Genomic DNA, 19555 nt, shown 5'->3' with positions numbered 1-19555 from the left:
CAGCAACATAAAGGGTTCTAATTTCTCCACATTCTAACACTTATTTTCCATTCTTTAGATTACAACTATCCCAGTAGGTGTCTCACAGTGGTATCTCACTGTGGTTTTGATGTCCATTTCCTTCATGACTGATAAATGTTGCAGACTTCATGTAGGGGTTATTTGTAAAAAATTTTTGAGGCAGAGTCTCACTCTGTTGCTGGGACTAGAGTGCCGTGGCATCAGCCTAGCTCACAGCAACCTCAGACTCCTGGGCTCAAGCGATCCTTCTGTCTCAGCCTCCCTAGTGGCTGGGACTACAAACATGTGCCACCATGCCCAGCTGACTTTTTCTATATATTTACTTGTCCAGCTAATTTCTATTTTTAGTAGAGACGGGGTCTCGCTCTTGCTTAGGCTGGTCTCAAACTCCTGAGCTCAAACAATCCGCCCACCTCGGCCTCCCAGAGTGCTAGGATTACAGGCGTGAGCCACCATGCCCAGCCTATTTGTAAAAATTTTTGAATGTCCTTTACAAAACATTCTTAAATAAATGCATTATAATGCACATATACTGTAGAAATTTTTAGAATGAGTAAATAAACCCAGTGAAAATTAAAATCTGTCACAAGCATTATCTTGAACACTTTGATCAATTACACTTTCTTGAACATCTGCTTCACATTCACCAAACATTAGGGTAGCTATCTGTCAGACTACAACAGTCCAGTGATAATAGGAGAGGAAGAAATTGTCAATTAGGAATGTCACTGTGACAAGAAATACAAGACTTGGAAACGATTTTACACCAATTTTAGTTTCTCCTTGTTTAAACTCAAATGTTCTGAGGCAAACTTAAGATACAGCCCACTTGCAAGCTTGGAAATGTTTAAGCTTCCTGATTGCAGCAGAACCACACATAGACTATATAGGTAGAAACTCTTACTGCAACGTTTGCAAAGTTTTCTAAGCCCCCTTTCCTTGGCTCATGACCTAGTCTTCCACCTTTACTCCCCACCCTGGTTAATATTAAACGTTTTAACTATAGTTTGATATACTTCTTTGTATTACTTAACTAGTTAAAATGAAAAGTTATGTTTCTTAATTAGGTGAAAGGGCCAATTCTTTGGTATTTGGGGGAAAAAAAAAAGCCTGTAGTGACACACATTGGAAATGCTTTGTAACCAGTATATTAAGGAGACATTCATACATTTCAAGAACTGCTTATATTCTGATACCCAGATTTAAGCATGTGAACACATCGATGAGACTTTTAAACATACAATTAAAGCTATTCATCATTTGCTATATTACCAACATTAAATTACGGTTACTTTGGAGCATAAGTCAAATGGTTTAAAGTAAGCCTGTAACATACCTAAGGAAGACCTTCCTATATTATGCATGCAAATTACTTCTCCATGTAAAGGTCTCTTCACTTCTAAATTATCCATTTCTGGAAATTACTACTCAGGGGCTTATCATGGTCCAAAAAGAAGAAGGAAAAAAATAACCGGGACTGGTCAAGTTACATATCTATGGATATATTATATATGGATGGCACAGAGGGAATGCAATTCTAGAAGTGCAAGCCCTCAAGAAGCAGCATATTATGATAAACCCCTTCTTTTGAAAGGCATCTTTTCTATCACTGATACCACAGGCTAAATTATATAGTATGCCATCTTCAAGTAACAGTTGAGGCAAAATAAATGCAGAGGCATCACAATGAATCCCACCTAATACAAATTAACTACACAGACCAACACGTCTCTACAAATTTAAGTTTTCTTTTTCTGATTGCCAGTTAAATACAGAGTTTTAATTTCATAGCTTAACAATGAAGGGTCATACATGAAGCCAATACATACACCTAGCATTTCAGTCTAAGCTTGTCCACATACATAGCTGAAATCAATTACAAGGTTTAGCCTAACAAACGCTAAGGGAACTTTTTTTAAAGTAATTTTTACAGGTATTAAATTTCACCTTGCACACTGAAGTCATCATACATACAGGGCAAAGTCAGATCTTTTATATTTGTGTTTATTCATTTAACTTTTAAAACACTACTATAGTTGAATATTAAAAGAAAAACAATAGCAAGTAGTGAGCATATTACGATCATAGTCCTTCACTCATTCACTACTGCACATGAAATGCCAGCAGTGAAGTATCATTAACTGGCCTCATTAAGAGGTTTGACACTGAACACCACCTCTGGGATGATGTTCATCATCCTCATATGCTTCTCCATTGTAATGGCGCCGTCTTTCTTGATTTGGGTCAAAGTCCACCAGTTCTACTTGATCCATTTCATCAGTCTCTTCTACTTCCTTCCTCTCGGGTAAGAGTTTTTCCAGCAAAGACAGTTTATCAGGAGAAAGAAAGCCGTTTTCAGGGAAATTTACCTACACAAAAATTTCTACTGTAAGTTCAGTCTGACTTCATCATTAGCTCCTTAGACAAAAAACCACAGACCCATTTCTCCCAGAAAAACACACGTAAACACACAGTATTTTAGCCAAGAAACCTGCAATTGTTATTATAAAGTGCTTCTGCTGAATTTTAAGATGCCAGTTATAGCCTTTCATTAATAAAATACCTGCCATGCATCCCCTCCAACCTATCTTTAAACAGCCCATTGATGAGACAAATAAACCCAACTTGTTTAACAAGGAATGCTCAACAGGACAGTAGTGTATTAACAGAGCAATGTATTTTTTCCTGGATAAGGGGAAATAAATTTGAGGTTTCCTGGCATTCAGAAGATGTAATTCAGTATCAGATTTTAATAAGTTTAAACATGCTAAATTTTTTTGAGACAGGGTCTTCACCCTGTTGCCAAGGGCTCAAGTGATCCTCCTGCCTCAGCCTCCCTAGTAGCTGGGATAATACACCTGGCTAAATAAAAAAAAAAAAAAAAAAAAAAAAAAATTAAAAGAGATGACGTCTCACTATGTTGCCCAGGCTGGTGTCCTACTCTTGGCCTCCTGTGATCCTTCCTCCTCGGCCTCCCAACGTGCTAGCATTGTAGGCATGAGCCACCATACACAATCAACTCTCAAACATTCTTGAGTACTTTACAGCTTACCTTAAATTCGATGATTAGGCGACCCTTTTCATATGGTCTACGATAAATTGGCATGCCTTCATTTAGCACACACTTGATATCTCCATGCTTGACAATTTGACCTAAAAACATTGAAGCCAAGTTCTTCCTTAAGTATGTTCACACTTATTTATGAGGCAGAGAAAGAACAGAGGAATGTCCTAGACTCATTGATAAGGTAAATTTATGTGGTGAAACAATCCTGTTACCTTTCACATATGGGTTTCCCAGGGGCTGCCAAAAAGAGCTTATGATTTCATCTCAGACCAGAGGATATGTAACCAAGGAAGAAAAACACCTTGTTTTTCTCAGTGCCTATGGTACTTAGTTATCAGGAGACAAGGAAAACACTAGAGAAGAGAAGCACTAGAGAAGAAAAGCTCAACTAGTTACCATACCTGGATGAGAGGTGATGACTATGGTTCGGTTGTCAAGAGTAGATATTGGCTTTTGGAAGCCACATAATGCTTCAACCAGCTGTATGTCCATACACATAAAAAGGTCTTCTCCTCGTCTGTATCAATGCAAATATGACATATTTATATTAAATCACCAATGACTATATGTACCAAAGACGACAACTGTGTTTTCTTCTTAACGGTAAAGGTGTCTCTTTCAGAAAGACACCCTTTCTTGTCTCATTGTAAAAATCAAACAGCTGAGAATGGGAAGAGTAAACATTTGGAACCTGCCAACCCTGCTTTCTGGTCAAGGCTTCAAAATCCTCCCAAACACTTTTTAGGCAGCCTCTACCACTTACCATCTCTGAATTGTTTCCTTACCTGGTTTTAAATCTAGTTTCTCAGAGGGGGAGAGAAATAAACTCTCACAAGAGTGAGGCTTAAAGAAAACAAACATACATCAGGGATAGGACATTATGGTATAAGTCAAACAGATCTGGGCTGGGTCCTAGATAATGTAGGCTTGACGAAATTGGGTAATGAGGATATAACCAATTTCAAGGAACAGTTAAGAATTTTTTTTCTAACAAAAAGCACAGGCTTAATGATGTACATGAAATAATATATAGTGCCTAGCACATTATGAAGGAACATAATCTTTTATGTTTAGTAACAGTCCACTTCCTCCTGTTTGACTTTCCTCTTTCCCAATTCATATTAATAAAACATCTTTAATCAGGAAGAATATTCCCCTCAAATAACAGCATCAAAATCCTGAGCTTGATGGCATTTCCCATTGAGACACTTGTGAAATACTAATTCTAAACTGGTTCTTTCAAGATGTTATCCCCAACCTGACTCACCTTATAGTTTTGCTATAAGCCATAGATATTACTTAACACAAACATTCACTGTTAACCATCCATCTTTCTTGTGCTTCAGTGTAAGGTCATCATAAACTCAGTATGGTAAACCTGAATTTATATTATATAAGGAATATTGAGTCTCAACTGCAGTTTCTTACAAGTGGTTTTGGATATTTACCATTAAAAGCAATTCACCTAAATTGCAATGCAATTTATCATGAACCCAGGATTGAAAATTGGTGAAAGCTTTACAATACTGTTTACACAGAGATTACGGGCAAAAATTTGTGTAGGGATGTTTCCCTCAGCCACTTGCTACCTGTTTATGCTCACGAATCTCCTAAATGAAATATACTTTAAGTTCCAGATTAGGAAACAATTTACACTTTGAGAAAAAGCTAAAATCTGATCCTATTTGTTTTCAGCCTCTTTTAAAATGGAAACAATGGTTAACAACCTTGTACAAGATACATAGCAAGTTATTAACTCTCTTGCTAAACTTTTCTAGGGAATTTCCAGGAAATATGTTCTTAGGGTGATGGAAAGCTCATTAATAACAAAAAACACCAACCCAACAACTCAAGTATGCAAGATGTCAGTATGAATGGTTGATTAAAATCTTTACCGAGTAAAAACAGCATGGTCCTTCTGATCTAACACAATGATAATATCTCCTGGCTCTAGTCCTGGTTCTTGGTCTCCTTCACCATGGAATGTTATCTTCTGGCCATCTTTCATACCTAAAAACAAAAGGTTAATTTTGTGCTCTCATTGAATATCCATCTAAGGTCAGAATCACAAAATCTACACATGGATCTGTTTGTACATGCATAAATAAAATGTTAAAAGTCTCTGTGGATGCCAAATCACAGAAATGACTAAGAAAGCCCACCTAATTATAATTAAGTCCAGTCCATGGCTACTGAAGAAAGCTATCATACCTGAGAACATAAACTCTAAAGGCAACAGACCTGGCTTCAAATCTCAGAGCTGCAGCTGAGTGGCTGGATTACCCTGGGGAAGCAATTTGCATAACCTTCCTAAGTTTCAACTTTCCCACAGAGAGACCTTCCACATTAGGACTGTTCAGAGGATTAAATAAAAAAGTTTATGCTGGTACCAAATCAGTGACTGGCAAACATTATAAACAATAAATGTTAACGTTAACGATTTTCAATTAAGTATAACAGCAGTGGAAACTAAAACCTATTATGATAGCATTTACACACACACACGTGTGTGTGTGTGTGTGTGTGTATATATATATATGAAGCGCGTTCATAAAACTAAAAATCCATAATCTTTTTGTTTAAGAACCATTCAAGGCCGGGCGCGGTGGCTCACGCCTGTAATCCTAGCACTCTGGGAGGCCGAGGTGGGCGGATCGTTTGAGCTCAGGAGTTCGAGACCAGCCTGAGCAAGAGCGAGACCCCATCTCTACTAAAAATAGAAAGAAATTATATGGACAGCTAAAAATATATATAGAAAAAATTAGCCGGGCATGGTGGTGCATGCCTGTAGTCCCAACTACTCGGGAGGCTGAGACAGGAGGATCCCTTGAGCTCAGGAGTTTGAGGTTGCTGTGAGCTAGGCTGACGCCATGCACTCACTCTAGCCTGGGCAACAAAGTGAGACTCTGTCTCAAAAAAAAAAAAAAAAAAAAAAAAGAACCATTCAAGCCAGGTGTCTCACATCTGTAAATCTTAGCACTTTGGGAGGCCAAGGCGGGAGAATCGCTTATGCCCAGGAGTTGGAGGCTGCAGTGAACTATAATTGCACTACTGCACTCCAGCCAGGGTGACAGAACCAGACCTTGTCTCAAAAAGGAAATAAAAAAATACCAGCCACAAACAAAACATTGAGTATATCTCCCTTACAAAGGGATAATCTGTTAGCCCATGTGATCACTGTCAAAAATATATACAGGAGTATTTTCCAATGGACTATAATTTTTTTTTAAGGCCTACATTGTTTACTGAGACTCCCCCCTCCTATCTCAACCCACGTTTTCAGTAAATAAAGGCTTAGACAACATCTCTTTAAACACAACTCATGTAAGAAAACCTGTGTTTGCAGACTACACTGTAGCAGTATCTCTTAATTATTTCCTGAACTAATGATCACTCTGGTTACCTAAAATGAACAACGTAGTTTCACTTTTTAGAATGGAAAATAAACCTATAAAATGGAGCCAATGATATAATGAATTTTATATGCCCATCAATCTAGATCCAGTGGCCATTAAAACTCATAATTAGGATTAGTATTTCATGTATTACACCTCCATCCACATCTCTCCCACATATTTTGAAGCAAAACCAAACCACATCCATTAATCCACAAATACTTCAGGGATGTACTTCTTAAATAAGGACTTTTAAAACAATCAGTATCACATACTGACAATGTACACTAGAAAAAAATTTTTTCCTTTTGGGGCCAGTGTTTTATTACAAATAGAATAAAAACTTCAAAAACAAAATGATCTTTTCCAATTTAATGAAAATTTTTTTATTGTTCTCTGTGCATGAGTTATATGCAACTTGAAAAATAGTTCATGCCGCTCCCAACGTGGAGACATATGAGTTACATATGCTTCAGAAGGCCCCGGGCAAAACCAGCATGAGTTAAATTCAACTCACATGGCAGTTAATGTGTTCAACAATGTCTTTAATTGTGCGTGAGGCAAAATAACAGTCTTGTTATCTTAGTGAAGCAAGTAAACTCAGCTAGGTTTTCCTGGCTGTTCCACGTTATTGTAAAGAGCATGGGTTGAGTACAGTATAAATGGCTTCACTTGTAATTGATGCCCTAAGTACAATCAGCCATTACTTATCATCACCAATGGGTTCTTGGAAACTATGACTTAAGTGAAAGGATACATAACAAAAGCAAATTTTTTCCCTCATCAATGTTATAAGGAAATGACATTAATTGAGGTTCAATTAATGTCCCAGTTTCTAAGAAGCTACAGACAATATTAAATGAAGACTTAACCTGTATGTGCCACTGGTAGCAAGAGCACTATCTTATCAGAGGGAAATAACCTCCAAAGTGTAAAATCCACTAGGCATGGGCCAATTAAGAGGATAACACAGATGTGTTGAATTCCACTGGCCAAGAAAATTTATTTTTACTTTCCAACACACAACATTCTTAGGGGAAAAAAATGGTAAGGGGGAGCATTATTGTGATTCACACAATCCTGCTATAGCCAATTAAGTTAATACAGATGTGTGTATTAATATGGAAAGATGTCCATAATATTAACAGTTCCAGGCTGACTGTGGTGGCTCACACCTCTAATCTTAGCACTTTGGGAGGCTGAGTTGGGAGGATTGCTTGAGCCCAAGAGTTTGAGTTTGTAGGGAAGCCACTGCACTCTAGTCAGGGTGACATAGTGAGACTCTCAAAAAAATAAATAAATAAATAAAAATTACACATATCCCCCAATCTAAGTAAATTAAGAATGTATATAAAGAGTTTAATTGTAATTTTTTAAAAAAATTAAAGCACTATGGTTTTAACAAGAGAAAATTAAGTTTGAAACACCAATTTACAGCACCATCGATGTTAGAAAGATGATCCTGTTATATTAAGTGAGGCAATCCCTAATACATTCCCCAATAGTAACACAAGCGTGCAAAATAAGTCTGGAAAGAAAACCCTTATTTACTATGTAGCTAAGAGCTATTTCTGGGTGACAGGATCACACATAACCCAAGGACAGTTTTCCAAAAATCATATAAAATGTGTTAATAAACTTGTCATGGTATTCAAGACTTCAGAATGAGAAGTGCGCTTAGAACTCACCTTTGTCAATATGAACTTCTAGAATCTTCTTTTCTCGAACTATCTTTCTTCCATTGCAGCTTTTACATCTATCTTTAGGACTGATCCGTTCCCCATGGCCCTGGCACTCCATGCATACAGACTGAATTTGCTGAACCATTCCAGGTCCTATCTGATGAATTCTTATTTGCATTCCAGTACCTCGGCAATTGGGACAGCACTCTACTGCTCCTTTCTTACCACCTCGGCCTAAAGAGTTTAAAAGAAAATTAAACAATGTATAAATTTAGTAGCAGATACAATATCTTTAAATAAGACAATTCCTAAGTACTACTTTCTTAACGTACAACTGTGAATGTATAATTCTATTTGAGAGGAAGCCATTTCAGAATCTTGAATTTTAAACATGTAGTCCCCTAAATCCCAATTTTCATCTGTGAGATGATATCATTTTGAGTTTATTCTTTTAAGATACTATAACTTCCAACAAATAACTTTTATTTATTCAATAAATACCAAATCAAGGCCGGGTTCGGTGGCTCACGCCTGTAACCCTAGCACTCTAGGAGGCCGAGGCGGGAGGATTGCTCGAGGTCAGGAGTTCGAGACCAGCCTGAGCAAGAGCAAGGCCCCCTCTCTACTAAAAATAGAAAGAAATTAGCTGGATAACTAAAAATACGTAAAAAATATTAGCCGGGCATGGTGGCGCATGCCTATAGTCCCAGCTACTCGGGAGGCTGAGGCAGGAGGATTGCTTGAGCCCAAGAGTTTGAGATTGCTGTGAGCTAGGCTGACGCCACGGCACTCACTCTAGCCCGGGCAACAAAGCAAGACTCTGTCTCAAAAACAAACAAACACCCCAAAAAACAAAAAAACAAAAACAACAACAAAAAAACAAATTAGCTTGACCAAATGCATTTAGTGTACATCAGTCAGTTTTACATATCCAGAAAGTCTGGAGCTCCATTTTCAATACAATATTTTAAAAGACCATACCTTCACATTTGTCACAAATCACATTCTTTTGCAGAGCCAGTTTTCTTGTTGCACCATTATATAAATCCTCTAAGGTTACTGACAGCTGATGTACAACATTTTTACCTAAAACAAAGTATTTCTCATTAAAAATCTATTCAAGGTACTGCATGTTATTTGTGCTGAAGGCATTAAAAAAATGGCAAAGGATAATGAAAGATAAGCCTCACAGGATACATCTATTAAATACCTAATACAAACACAGAATGTTCACCACATTATCACATATGATCGTCAAACTGTGATGCAATTACAGATGACGAAAATTGGGCCAGAGATTAAGTATTTGCCTAAGGACATAGATCTGGCCATCTTTGAAATGTGATAATCAAAAAACATTACCTGCAAAAATCACTGGAGAAAACCAATGTTATCGTAATAGACACACTTCACAATAATCCAAATATTCATTTCAGTCCCAATATATGCAGCTTTCAGTACAGCATTGAGCAATATGGCCAATTACTTCAGCCAAAAATTCTTTAGCACAGTAACAGTAAATTCCCACTAATCAAGGAAAGAAAATATATTTATTGATCAATTCCTACTTCCTGATTCAGTAGAAAACATCACTGCTGGGCCAGCACCGGTTGTTTTAAAGGCTCAATTTCTCATACCCTTTTTAATAGGGCTCTCTAATAGAACTTTCTGCAGTGATAGAAATATTTTATATTTGCTGTGCAATATAGCAGCCACTAGTCACATGTGCTTATTAAGCACATAAAGGTAGCTATTACAACTAAGAAAGTATTTTTACTTTTGCCTTAAATCTAAATTTAAAGAGCCTATCTTGGCCAAAGAATGCTTTGTGGGAAGAAAAAAAATAAAGGTTGAGATCACATAAGGACACCGAGGCTACAGATAAGAAGTTACTTGCCAATAGTTAGTTATTAAGTTCCTAGCTAGAGTTCCTTCCACATGGACTTTATCCACCACAAAACAGTATTGCCTTATGCCTAACTGAAAAAAGTTCTCAAACTCTTTTCTACTCAACATGCCTAAATGAACATTTTTACTTCATAATGAAGCATGAAGTACCATTAACTATATCCTTCTGCTTTTAGCAATACCTTTGAATTCTCTATCACTAACAGTCCCATGTAGTTGGTTTTAACATGCTCAAAAGCTTCCCTTTTCCCTTTTATACAGACTTCAGAGTATAGAGAAGGAAAAATAAAGCTTCTGAGGTTTGATGAAGTGCATCCTCCCCACCCCCCAAATGACCTCTTGATGATCTAAGCCACACAAGAGTTTGCCAGTGATAACTTTTAGATCAACTCTTTATAAAAAGATAACCCGAGGCCAGGCGCAGTGGCTCATGCCTGTATCCTAGCACTCTGGGAGGCTGAGGCAGGAGGATCGCTTGAGGTCAGGAGTTTGAGACCAGCCTGAGCCCGTCTCCATTAAAAAAAATAGAAAGAAATTAGCCAAACAACTAAAAATAGGAAAAATTAGCCAGGCCGCGTGCCTGTAGTCCCAGCTACCTGGGAGGCTGAGGCAAGAGGATTGCTTGAGCCCAGGAGTTTGAGGTTGCTGTGAGAGGTAGGCTGACGCCATGGCACTCTAGCCCAGGCAAGAGAATGAGACTGTCTCCAAAAAAAAAAAAAAAAAAAAATATATGTGTGTATGTATATATATATATATATATATATATATATAAAAAAAAAAAACCTGGAACACTTTACTCCTATAAGCAGTATTTCTACAGCCTGCAAGCCACTTTTCTCCTAAATATTAAATGCATCTATTTTGATACAATAAAGCTGAAGCAAGATTCAACAGGTAATGGGATATTTGGAGGCAATGAACCCGTTTTCAGCCCTGGTTCTGTTGGCTTGCTCTATGAGCTTTGAGCTTGAGGAAGTTCTAGGTTTCTCAACCTTAGCTCATTCTTGTTTGGAAAAAAAAAATACCAATGTACCTACCACTGAGCAAGGGGGGAAGGTATGTGTCAAATAAGATCTGTAAAAAGGGGCTTTGAAAATTGTATTGCCATACTTTCTCTTAATATTTGATAACCTGGATATATTCAAGAGCTTTAGAAGAACTTATTTGCTTTCACTCAATTGGTTTATTTTTTTACTTACATCGAATCTCATCTAAAAAAAAACTATACCATAAATGAAACAGGCAATTTATGGTCAGTTTGGAACATTTTACCAACCTGTAAACAAGCATTTAAATGAGGGAATTTGCTTTGGCCAACGGCTACTTTAATTAGCTGCACAAGAACTAGATTATTCTTACCTCTCCTTTCTCTTTGCATCCTTCCTCCTCCTCCAAAAAACATATCAAAGATGTCCATGGGGGAGCCAAAACCGCCACCGGCTCCACCCTCTTTAATTGCCTGTTCTCCTCCTTTGTCATATAGCTCCCTTTTCTTTGCATCAGAGAGTACTTCGTAAGCTTGAGAAATCTGTTTAAACTGTTTGAGAACAGGACAGTAAAATTCATTTTTTAAAAAATAAGGCTTATAAAGCACAGGCACCATATTAGACATTCAATTTCAGGCAGTTATAGCAGCACTATTCACTTAGTAAAAGAACTATTCAGGTATGTTTATGAGTATGTATTACTTACCTTCTCTCCTTCATTTGGATTTTTATCAGGGTGGTACTTCAAGGCCAGTTTCCTATAAGCCTTTTTCAACTCTTCATGAGTGGCATTGGGTTTGACCCCCAAAACATCATAGTAAGTGGTTTCTTTCACCATTTTCTACAGCCTGAAATAAGAAAAAGCAATCCTAACTGGCTTCCAACTGGCAGTTTTAATCAGCAAAATCAGAGCTAAGGCAAAGCACTCTGTTCTTCGCCAAATTCAATTAAAGGAACACCACCTTCCCTAAACTTTACCAATAAAAGGTAACAATTCCTGCTGTAATTGTCAGCTACAAAATCCTAACAGATTAAACAAAAATTAGTAATTGCCAAGAAACAATTCAAAAGCCTCCTAGCCGCTGGATCCCACTCTCTCACACGAAGTCTTCCGTACTAACACGGTATAACAAGAGTATTATCTGGATTCCTCCTGTTTCGGTTCCCCAGAGGTGGTTACAAACAGCAGTAATCAAAAGGAGCACTAACAGGTTCAGTCTATTGGTTATTACATTATCCCTGTCTTTGGTAAATCCGAGAAACGCCATATAATCCCCAGAAGACATTTGGACACACGGGGGTAGGGGAATAGTTAATTGGTTATGAACACCAACTCCACACAGCAAGCCCTCCACCCCCAAACATTAGAGGTGATTTTCAATCACATAGCTTACAGCTTCTCCACCTTCACCCCTGAGCCCCTCTCGCCCCTCAGGCCGGCATAGTTTACACGTCGTTAGGTTTCCCCCTGCACTTGGGGCCGACCGTTAAGGTTTCCTTCCTTTCTCCCTCCCACCCTGGATCGAAGGGGTGGAGGGGAAAGCCCAGCCCTCAACAAAGAGAGGGAGGAGAGACAAGGGAAGCGAAAGCTTCAGCCTCCGCCCGGCTCCTCCCGCAGCCCCTCGCCCCGGACTCCCTCTGCGCGTGCGCACAAGGTCGCCCACCCCAAGCGAGTGCGGGAGGAGGGGGCGCGGGGACGCGCACGGAGGGGAAGCCGAAAGCCGCCGCTCCTTGGAGATCTCGGACGGGAAGGGGAAGGAGGCTCAAGAAAGGTCTCCGGCCCACTCACTGCGTGCTAGAGATGGGGTGCCGGGGCACCACACCAGCCCTCCAAAAACAGAAGCGTGGATCCAGGAACCGACAACCTTCCCGCCCACGCGGCCAACCGCCTGCCGACCGCGGCTCTATCCGCTCCCAGCGCCGCCAATGGCGCCAGCTAGGGGACAAGGGGCAGCACGAGGCCTGAAACTCACCGGTGAGCGGGCTGAAGCCAATGTGGAGGAGCGGGGGAGCGCGTAGCTGTGCGCAGCTTGGGCAGCCGCTGCTCCTCCGCCTCTCACCCAGCGTTCTGGAAAGTTCCGCCCGGCGCGTCGCAGCCGTCGTCTTTTGTAGCCGAGCCCGGGTGCGTCACCCGCCGGAAGTCCCGCCCCTCCCTGCCGCTGCCACCGCCCCGTGGTTACCTGGGCAACGGCGCGGGGGCGCTCGGGTGGGGGGGCGGTGCCGAAAGGCCTTGTGGGGGTGGGTGCAAGTCCAGGTTCCCGAAGCTCATGGAATCTTCTGGAGCGCTTTCCTGCACCCAGCGCGCCTGAGAGTACGGAAGGCTCCGGGCATGGCCCGGGAGTGGTGCAATTTCGAGGCAACTCGGGATTGTCAAATGAGCTGGGCGGCCGCCGGCACTCGTGAGGACCGGGAGGGCTTGGGTGCAGAACCCAGGGAGGGAGCTGTGTGCGGAAGGGGGAGGAGAACTTCGGCGGACAAAGTCCTGCGGCCCTCCCCGCCTTCCATCTCTCTCACTGGCACCGTTTCCCTTGCGTCTTTCCTTGTCTGTAACCGAGTTAGTTCAGCCGCGAGGGTCTAGGAACTCGCTGAGCAAGAAATGCTAGAGCAAAGTGGATCTAGCTCCCAGACCAATCTCAAAGGCCTTGGTTCTTGCTTTTTTTTTTCGCGCAGTCCAAGGCGTCATTGTTTACTAAATGGCGAAGTTATTAGGGGGTCTTTGTGCAAGCACAGGCCTGGGCACACGTTATCTACTTTGGACCTTGTTGGTTTGAGATTGACCACAGGGAGTTCGGGACTGAGCCAAACTGAAAACATTTAGACCGCCTTGATGCAAACTGAGGGCCATGGACTCCTTCTGGTCAGGCTTTCACCCAGTCTGGCCACAGAGGAGCAGCAAGAGTGGCTAACTGTAACAATTTGTTTTAATTATTTGACCTAACTTTAAATATTCCACGGATTAGCGAACCTGGATCTGCAGCCTGCAAAGTGAGTCCTTGGACTCTTAAATGTTGGGACGAGGACATAATGGAAATGGGGTGTGCTGCTTATTCAGTAACACAACAAACATATCAGAGTCTAGCACCGAAGAAGCTGGAGATGCAAAGCTGAAAAACCCAGTTCAAATCACTTAGACTTTAGTAGGAAGCTAAACAAATCAATGAACTGCAAGAGAAACCCCGAGATAGCAGTCAGCAGGAGAGAGGGGCTCCTCTATCACCCTGGTGGATCAGGAAAGTTTTCCTGGGAAAGTGCCAATTGAGCTGAGTTTTGAAGAAGGGAGGATAGCATTCTCAGTGATGGACAAAGCACAGGGGGAAGGCTAAGGTTTGGAAGACTGTGTTTTTAGGAAATTGCAAGTAATTGGATATAACCAGAGCTGCAAGGGCTGGAGGTGAGGCTTCAGAGCTAGTTCAGGAACATCTTCACCTCTTAGTATATCTTGTTAAGCTAAAGATTTTGAACTTTACCCTGGAAGCATTACCGTGCTACCTATTCAGCCTTATCTTTTTCATTAATGTAAACTGTGCATTCCGGTCACACAGTACTATCTCCATTTTCCCAGAGCACTTTTCACCTCTCTGTACTTTTGCTTTGGCTGACAGACACCTGGTTTTTTACAATCTTAAGTGTTACCTTCTCAATATCACCTCCGCTATAATATGGGGGATTCTGTCTTGGTTTATTGTTAAATCCTTGTTAACCTTAGAGATAAAAAACGATATCTTATTTCTTTGAGTTTCTTTAGTAAGGTTAAGCATCTTTTTTAAAAATATTTACTGACTCTTGTGTCAACTGTTTTTCTATATTATTTTAGCATAAAGTAACCAACACTTACGAAAAGTCTAATATTTCCAGGCAGTGTACTAGGACTTGGTGATATAGAAATCATGTAAGTCATGATCCCTACCCTCAAAGAGCTCACAGTATAGTGAGGGAACCAGAAACATAAAAGAACCAGTTGGGTGATAAGTGCTAATAAAAGAGTATCTGGGGTGCTGAGTAGGGGATCTTTGCACTGTCCAGATGGGTATCCCAGGCAGAGAGACCAGGAAGTGTGAAAGCATGAGCAATTAGTAGAGAAAAAATATCTTTAAAAAATTTTTTTATTTTATGAGGGCTGTTCAGAAATTATCCAGCCATGGCCGGGCTTGGTGGCTCATGCTTGTAATCCTAGCACTCTGGGAGGCCGAGGCAAGAGGATCACTCGAGGTCAGGAGTTTGAGACCAGCCTGAGCAAGAGTGAGACCCCATCTCTACTAAAAATAGAAAGAAATTATCTGGCCAACTAAAAATACATAGAAAAAATTAGCTGGGCATGGTGGCTCATGCCTATCGTCCCAGCTACTCTGGAGGCTGAGGCAGAAGGATCGCTTGAGCCCAGGAGTTTGAGGTTGCTGTGAGCTAGGCTGATGCCATGGCACTCTAGCCTGGGCAAAAAGCAAAAGAGCAAGACTCTGTCTCCAAAAAAAAAAAAAAAAGAAAGAAAGAAAGAAATTATCCAGCCATGTATACAATGGCTGGATACTTTCCAGAAGCTGTTTTTTTATACTCCATTTTTACTGTGAATAACTAAAATATCATTGAATATAGTCCTGAAGTTCCTACTTTAACATGAACTGTGCATTTGTGAATGTAACACTGGTTAAGCATATATGTCAAATCAATTTAACCAAGAATTTTTACAGTGAATATTACCACTTCTAGTGTTTCTTAAAAATTGCCATGTTTAGTATTTCTTTTCTTTCTTTTTTTTTTTTTTTGAGACAGAGTTTCACTCCGTTGCCCTGAGTAGAGTGCCGTGGCATCAGCCTAGCTCGCAGCAACCTCAAACTCCTGGGCTCAGGCAATCCTTCTGCCCCAGCCTCCCGAATAGCTGGGACTACAGGCATAGGCCACCATGCCCAGTTAATTTTTTCTATATATATTTTTAGCTGTCCAGCTAATTTCTTTCTATTTTTAGTAGAGGCGGGGTCTCGCTCTTGCTCTGGCTGGTCTTGAACTCCTGAGCTCAAACAATCCGCCCACCTCGGCCTCCCAGAGTCCTAGGATTACAGGCGTGAGCCACCACACCTGGCCTCCAGTTTTGAAGGAATAGAACTGCTATGCCTTTTTCTTTAAGTTAAAAAGAAAAACGGCTGGGTGTGGTGGCTCACGCCTATAATCCTAGCCCTCTGGGAGGCCAAGGAGGGAGTATCACTTGAGGTCAGGAGTTTAAGACCAGTCTGAGCCAGAGCAAGACCTTGTCTCTACTAAAAATAGAAAAAATTAGCCAGGGATGGTGACCATGCCTGTAGTCCCAGCTACTTGGGAGGTGGAGGCAGGAGAATCACTTGAGCCCAGGAGTTTGAGGTTGCTGTGAGCTAGGCTGACGCCACAGCACTCTAGCCTGCTGGGTGACAGAAGGACACTCTGTCTCAAAAAAAAAAAAAAGAAAAATACGGGGAAGAACAAATGGAAATAAATCCTAACGAAAATTCCATTTTAATATTTACATAATTTAAATTTCTTGGAATATTTAGTTTTTAATTGACTGTGAGGCCTAATGGGGCCAGAAATATTGAGTGATATCAATTTGTTCTGACTACACATGGTTTCAGTCTTCTTTATGAGCTCCTCCATTCCAACCCTCCTCCCCCATTATTTTTTTAAATACACTTTTTATTTTAGAATAGTTTCAGATTTACAGAAAAATTGCAAGGATAGTACAGGGTTCCTGTTATTTAGCACTCAGTCTTCTGTATTAACATTTACATTAAAATGGTACAGTTGTCAGAACTAATTAACCAATATTAATGTTAATTAGCTAACGTCCATTATTTATATTTTATATATATATGTTTATAATACAGTATACACACACAAATGCTGTGATGGAGGTGTGTGTTTACTGGATGATGTCGGAAAACAATCGGGCTTATAAATCAGTCAAATGCATTAGAGATCTTGCATAAGTGCCATTGCTTGAGTTGAGTTTTCTTGTTTTGTTCGTTTTGTTGAAGATGTTGTAGGGTTTATTCATAATGCATCAATCTTCAAACAAAATTAAGTTGTTGCCATGTGCAAGAAGATACTAAAAAAAAAAATCTTGCAGAGTAGATTTTGATGTCATATCATAGGTTTATAGGATACCATAGAAATTGTTTACAACAAATTAAAGCTATTTCTGCTGGGCGCGGTGGCTCACGCCTGTAATCCTAGCACTCTGGGAGGCCGAGGCGGGTGGATCGCTCAATGTCAGGAGTTCGAGACCAGCCTGAGCAAGAGCGAGACCCCCATCTCTACTAAAAATAGAAAAATTATATGGACAACTAAAAATATATATAGAAAAATTAGCCGGGCATAGTGGTGCATGCCTGTAGTCCCAGCTACTCGGGAGGCTGAGGCAGTAGGATCGCTTAAGCCGAGGAGTCTGAGGTTGCTGTGAGCTAAGCTGACACCACGGCACTCACTCTAGCATGGGCAACAAAGTGAGACTCTGTCTCAAAAAAAAAAAAAAAAAAAAAATTAAAGCTATTTCCATGAAGTTTCATCAAGTTTTTTTCTGACAAAAAGATTATGGGGCAAAACAATTCCCTTTCTTTAAGATTCTGATGCTGTAAAATAATTAAGAGTTATTTCTTTTTCAAATATGTCACTCTTCTGATTAAAATCCTTTCATGGTTTTCAGATAGCCACATGACTTCCTTCTCTCAGTTCTGTGCTTAGGAGAGCCCTTTCACAATGCAAAAATATCCTCACCATTCTCTATACTGCCTTTTAAAACAAATCACATCCTCACATGACCTGTATATTTCTTTGCTTATGGTCTGCCTTTCCCCTCTACATTGTAAGTTCCTTGAAAGCAAGAACTTTGTTTTGTTCACTGTGGTAGCCCCAGCTCCCAGAGGATGCCTGACATGTGGAAGGTGTTCAAGGAGTTGAATAAAGGAATAAATGTACCAGAGCTGGAGCTGCTCTGGTTTCATCTGGGTGGAGGCCAAGACCCTGGAGAGTGTGGGATGCAGGTGACCCTGTGGTTTTCCTACAGCCAGGTCCCTTTCACTAGACCAGTAGGAGGAACAGATCTGATAATGCCAAGATCCCAGGCCCTCCTGTTCTGGGAACTGCTATTGCCTATTTATGATTGTAAGGTCGAGGGCCTGGATAGTATAGGATTAATATGGTTTGGGGATGGTACAGAGGGCAGCCCCATCAACCTTTAAGGTAGCCAGAGAGGTTTTCTAGTTTCCAGCCCAAGAAACTTGATTGAGTGAGTTCAACAAACTGAAAGAAAGCCCCTGTGTTTGGGCACATAGATAGGTAAGGAGAGTGATAGATGAGATTAGAGAGATAAATATGATCCTATCTAAAACTAAGACTAAACAAGTTTATTCTTAATTGGATGAGCAGTAGAAATCCATGAAAGGATTTAAGCAGTAGAGTGACATGATCAGATTTATGTTTTGAAATATTTTCTCTAGTTGCAGTGTGAATGGATTGGAGAGGGCAAGAGTGAATTAGAGGGCAAGAGTGAAAGAAGAACATTCCAGAGGGAAAAGCATGAACATCAAGAACAGATTGATGTATTGGAGTGGAAGAAAGGGTAAGAAGTCAGTATTGCTAATATATGGCTGAGAATGAAGAGATAGTGGAAGGCAAGGCAGGATAAGTTAGAAGGAATTCCTGTGTCTTAATGTTTTTAAGAAATTTTGGGATAGACTATCACAATCTCTGTTATTTACAGAAATAAGTATTGCTGAAATGAAATAAAAGTTCTCCCATGAACCAGTGATGGTATGAATGTCAGTACTTGGGATTACAATGACTATCCCCTAAACTCTTGGAAATTAAATCCTTGAGAGAGAGTCAAGTATGAAATTAGCACATAGTGGGAGAAGTTAACCAGTTCTCAAAGCAGGAGTTGGAAACAATAAAGTGTAAATTATAGGTGGAAGGTTTTAAAGTAAATTGTAGGGTATAGTTTATGGATACATCATCATGTTTACCCTGTGTTGTACAGAACAGAACTTTTCTACTGCTGTGCCAATTACAGGTATGATTCCCAAGAATTTGAAAAGATGATTATTAAAAAATTGTAATCAGAAATTGTATAGCTATTTCATCAGGGGACCTAATGTCATAAGGTTGCATTCACAGAAACATGCTCCAGTTTCTCATGAAAAATTAAAAAATGTTTTATTTGGATATTTAGCCGAGATCATTATTATTTTCCCCAATAATCTGTTTTTTTTAATTTTTTTTTTATTGAGACACAGTCTTGCTGTGTCACCCCGGGCTAGAGTGCAGTGGTGTCATTGTAGCTCCCTACAACCTCAAACTCCTGGTCAGACGATTCTCCTGCTTCAGCCTCCCTGGTAGCTGAGACTATAGGCGTATGCCACCACTCCCTGCTGATTTTTCTATTCTTTGTAGAGACAGGGTCTTGCTCTTGGCAAGGTTAGTCTCAAACTCCTGATCTCAAATAATCTTCCTGCCTTGGCCTCCCAGAATGCTAGG

The 19555-nt window shown here is 40.2% G+C and overlaps 2 protein-coding genes across 2 annotated transcripts in view; one reads left to right on the top strand and one right to left on the bottom strand.

Moving 5' to 3' along the window:
- Positions 1-1089: 1089 nt before the first annotated feature.
- DNAJA1 (DnaJ heat shock protein family (Hsp40) member A1) lies at positions 1090-13160 on the bottom strand. Its single transcript, XM_069476510.1, has 9 exons — positions 13033-13160; positions 11766-11907; positions 11433-11610; positions 9147-9251; positions 8172-8399; positions 4984-5098; positions 3490-3605; positions 3074-3174; positions 1090-2390 (listed from the first exon to the last, which is right to left on the bottom strand). Exons 2-9 carry the CDS (start codon positions 11895-11897, stop codon positions 2172-2174), a joined length of 1194 nt encoding a protein of 397 aa, XP_069332611.1. The 5' UTR covers positions 11898-11907; positions 13033-13160; the 3' UTR covers positions 1090-2171.
- Positions 13161-13291: 131 nt separating this feature from the next.
- The window catches only part of APTX (aprataxin), a 29901-nt gene continuing 23637 nt past the window's right edge, over positions 13292-19555 (top strand). Inside the window, exons 1-2 of the mRNA XM_069474336.1 lie at positions 13292-13399; positions 14915-14919. The gene's annotated coding sequence lies outside the window, so the exon portion shown is untranslated. The remainder of the gene's footprint in view (positions 13400-14914; positions 14920-19555) is intronic.

The sequence above is a fragment of the Eulemur rufifrons genome, chromosome 7 (genome assembly GCF_041146395.1).
Source record: "Eulemur rufifrons isolate Redbay chromosome 7, OSU_ERuf_1, whole genome shotgun sequence".
NCBI classification, from domain to species: Eukaryota; Metazoa; Chordata; class Mammalia; order Primates; family Lemuridae; genus Eulemur; species Eulemur rufifrons.
Note: the sequence above shows the minus strand (reverse complement) of the source record. Positions and strands in the feature narration are given on the sequence as shown.

What these genes read in the sequence shown, in the direction of transcription:
- DNAJA1 (XM_069476510.1), bottom strand. Translation starts at nt 11,897, where the DNA reads ATGGTGAAAGAAACCACTTACTATGATGTTTTGGGGGTCAAACCCAAT. An exon ending in GATGCAAAGAGAAAGGAGAG is followed by an intron (nt 9,252 to 11,432) that starts GTAAGAATAATC and finishes ACTTTGTTTTAG; the next exon opens with GTAAAAATGTTGTACATCAG. An exon ending in AGAAGTTCATATTGACAAAG is followed by an intron (nt 5,099 to 8,171) that starts GTGAGTTCTAAG and finishes TTTTGTTTTTAG; the next exon opens with GTATGAAAGATGGCCAGAAG.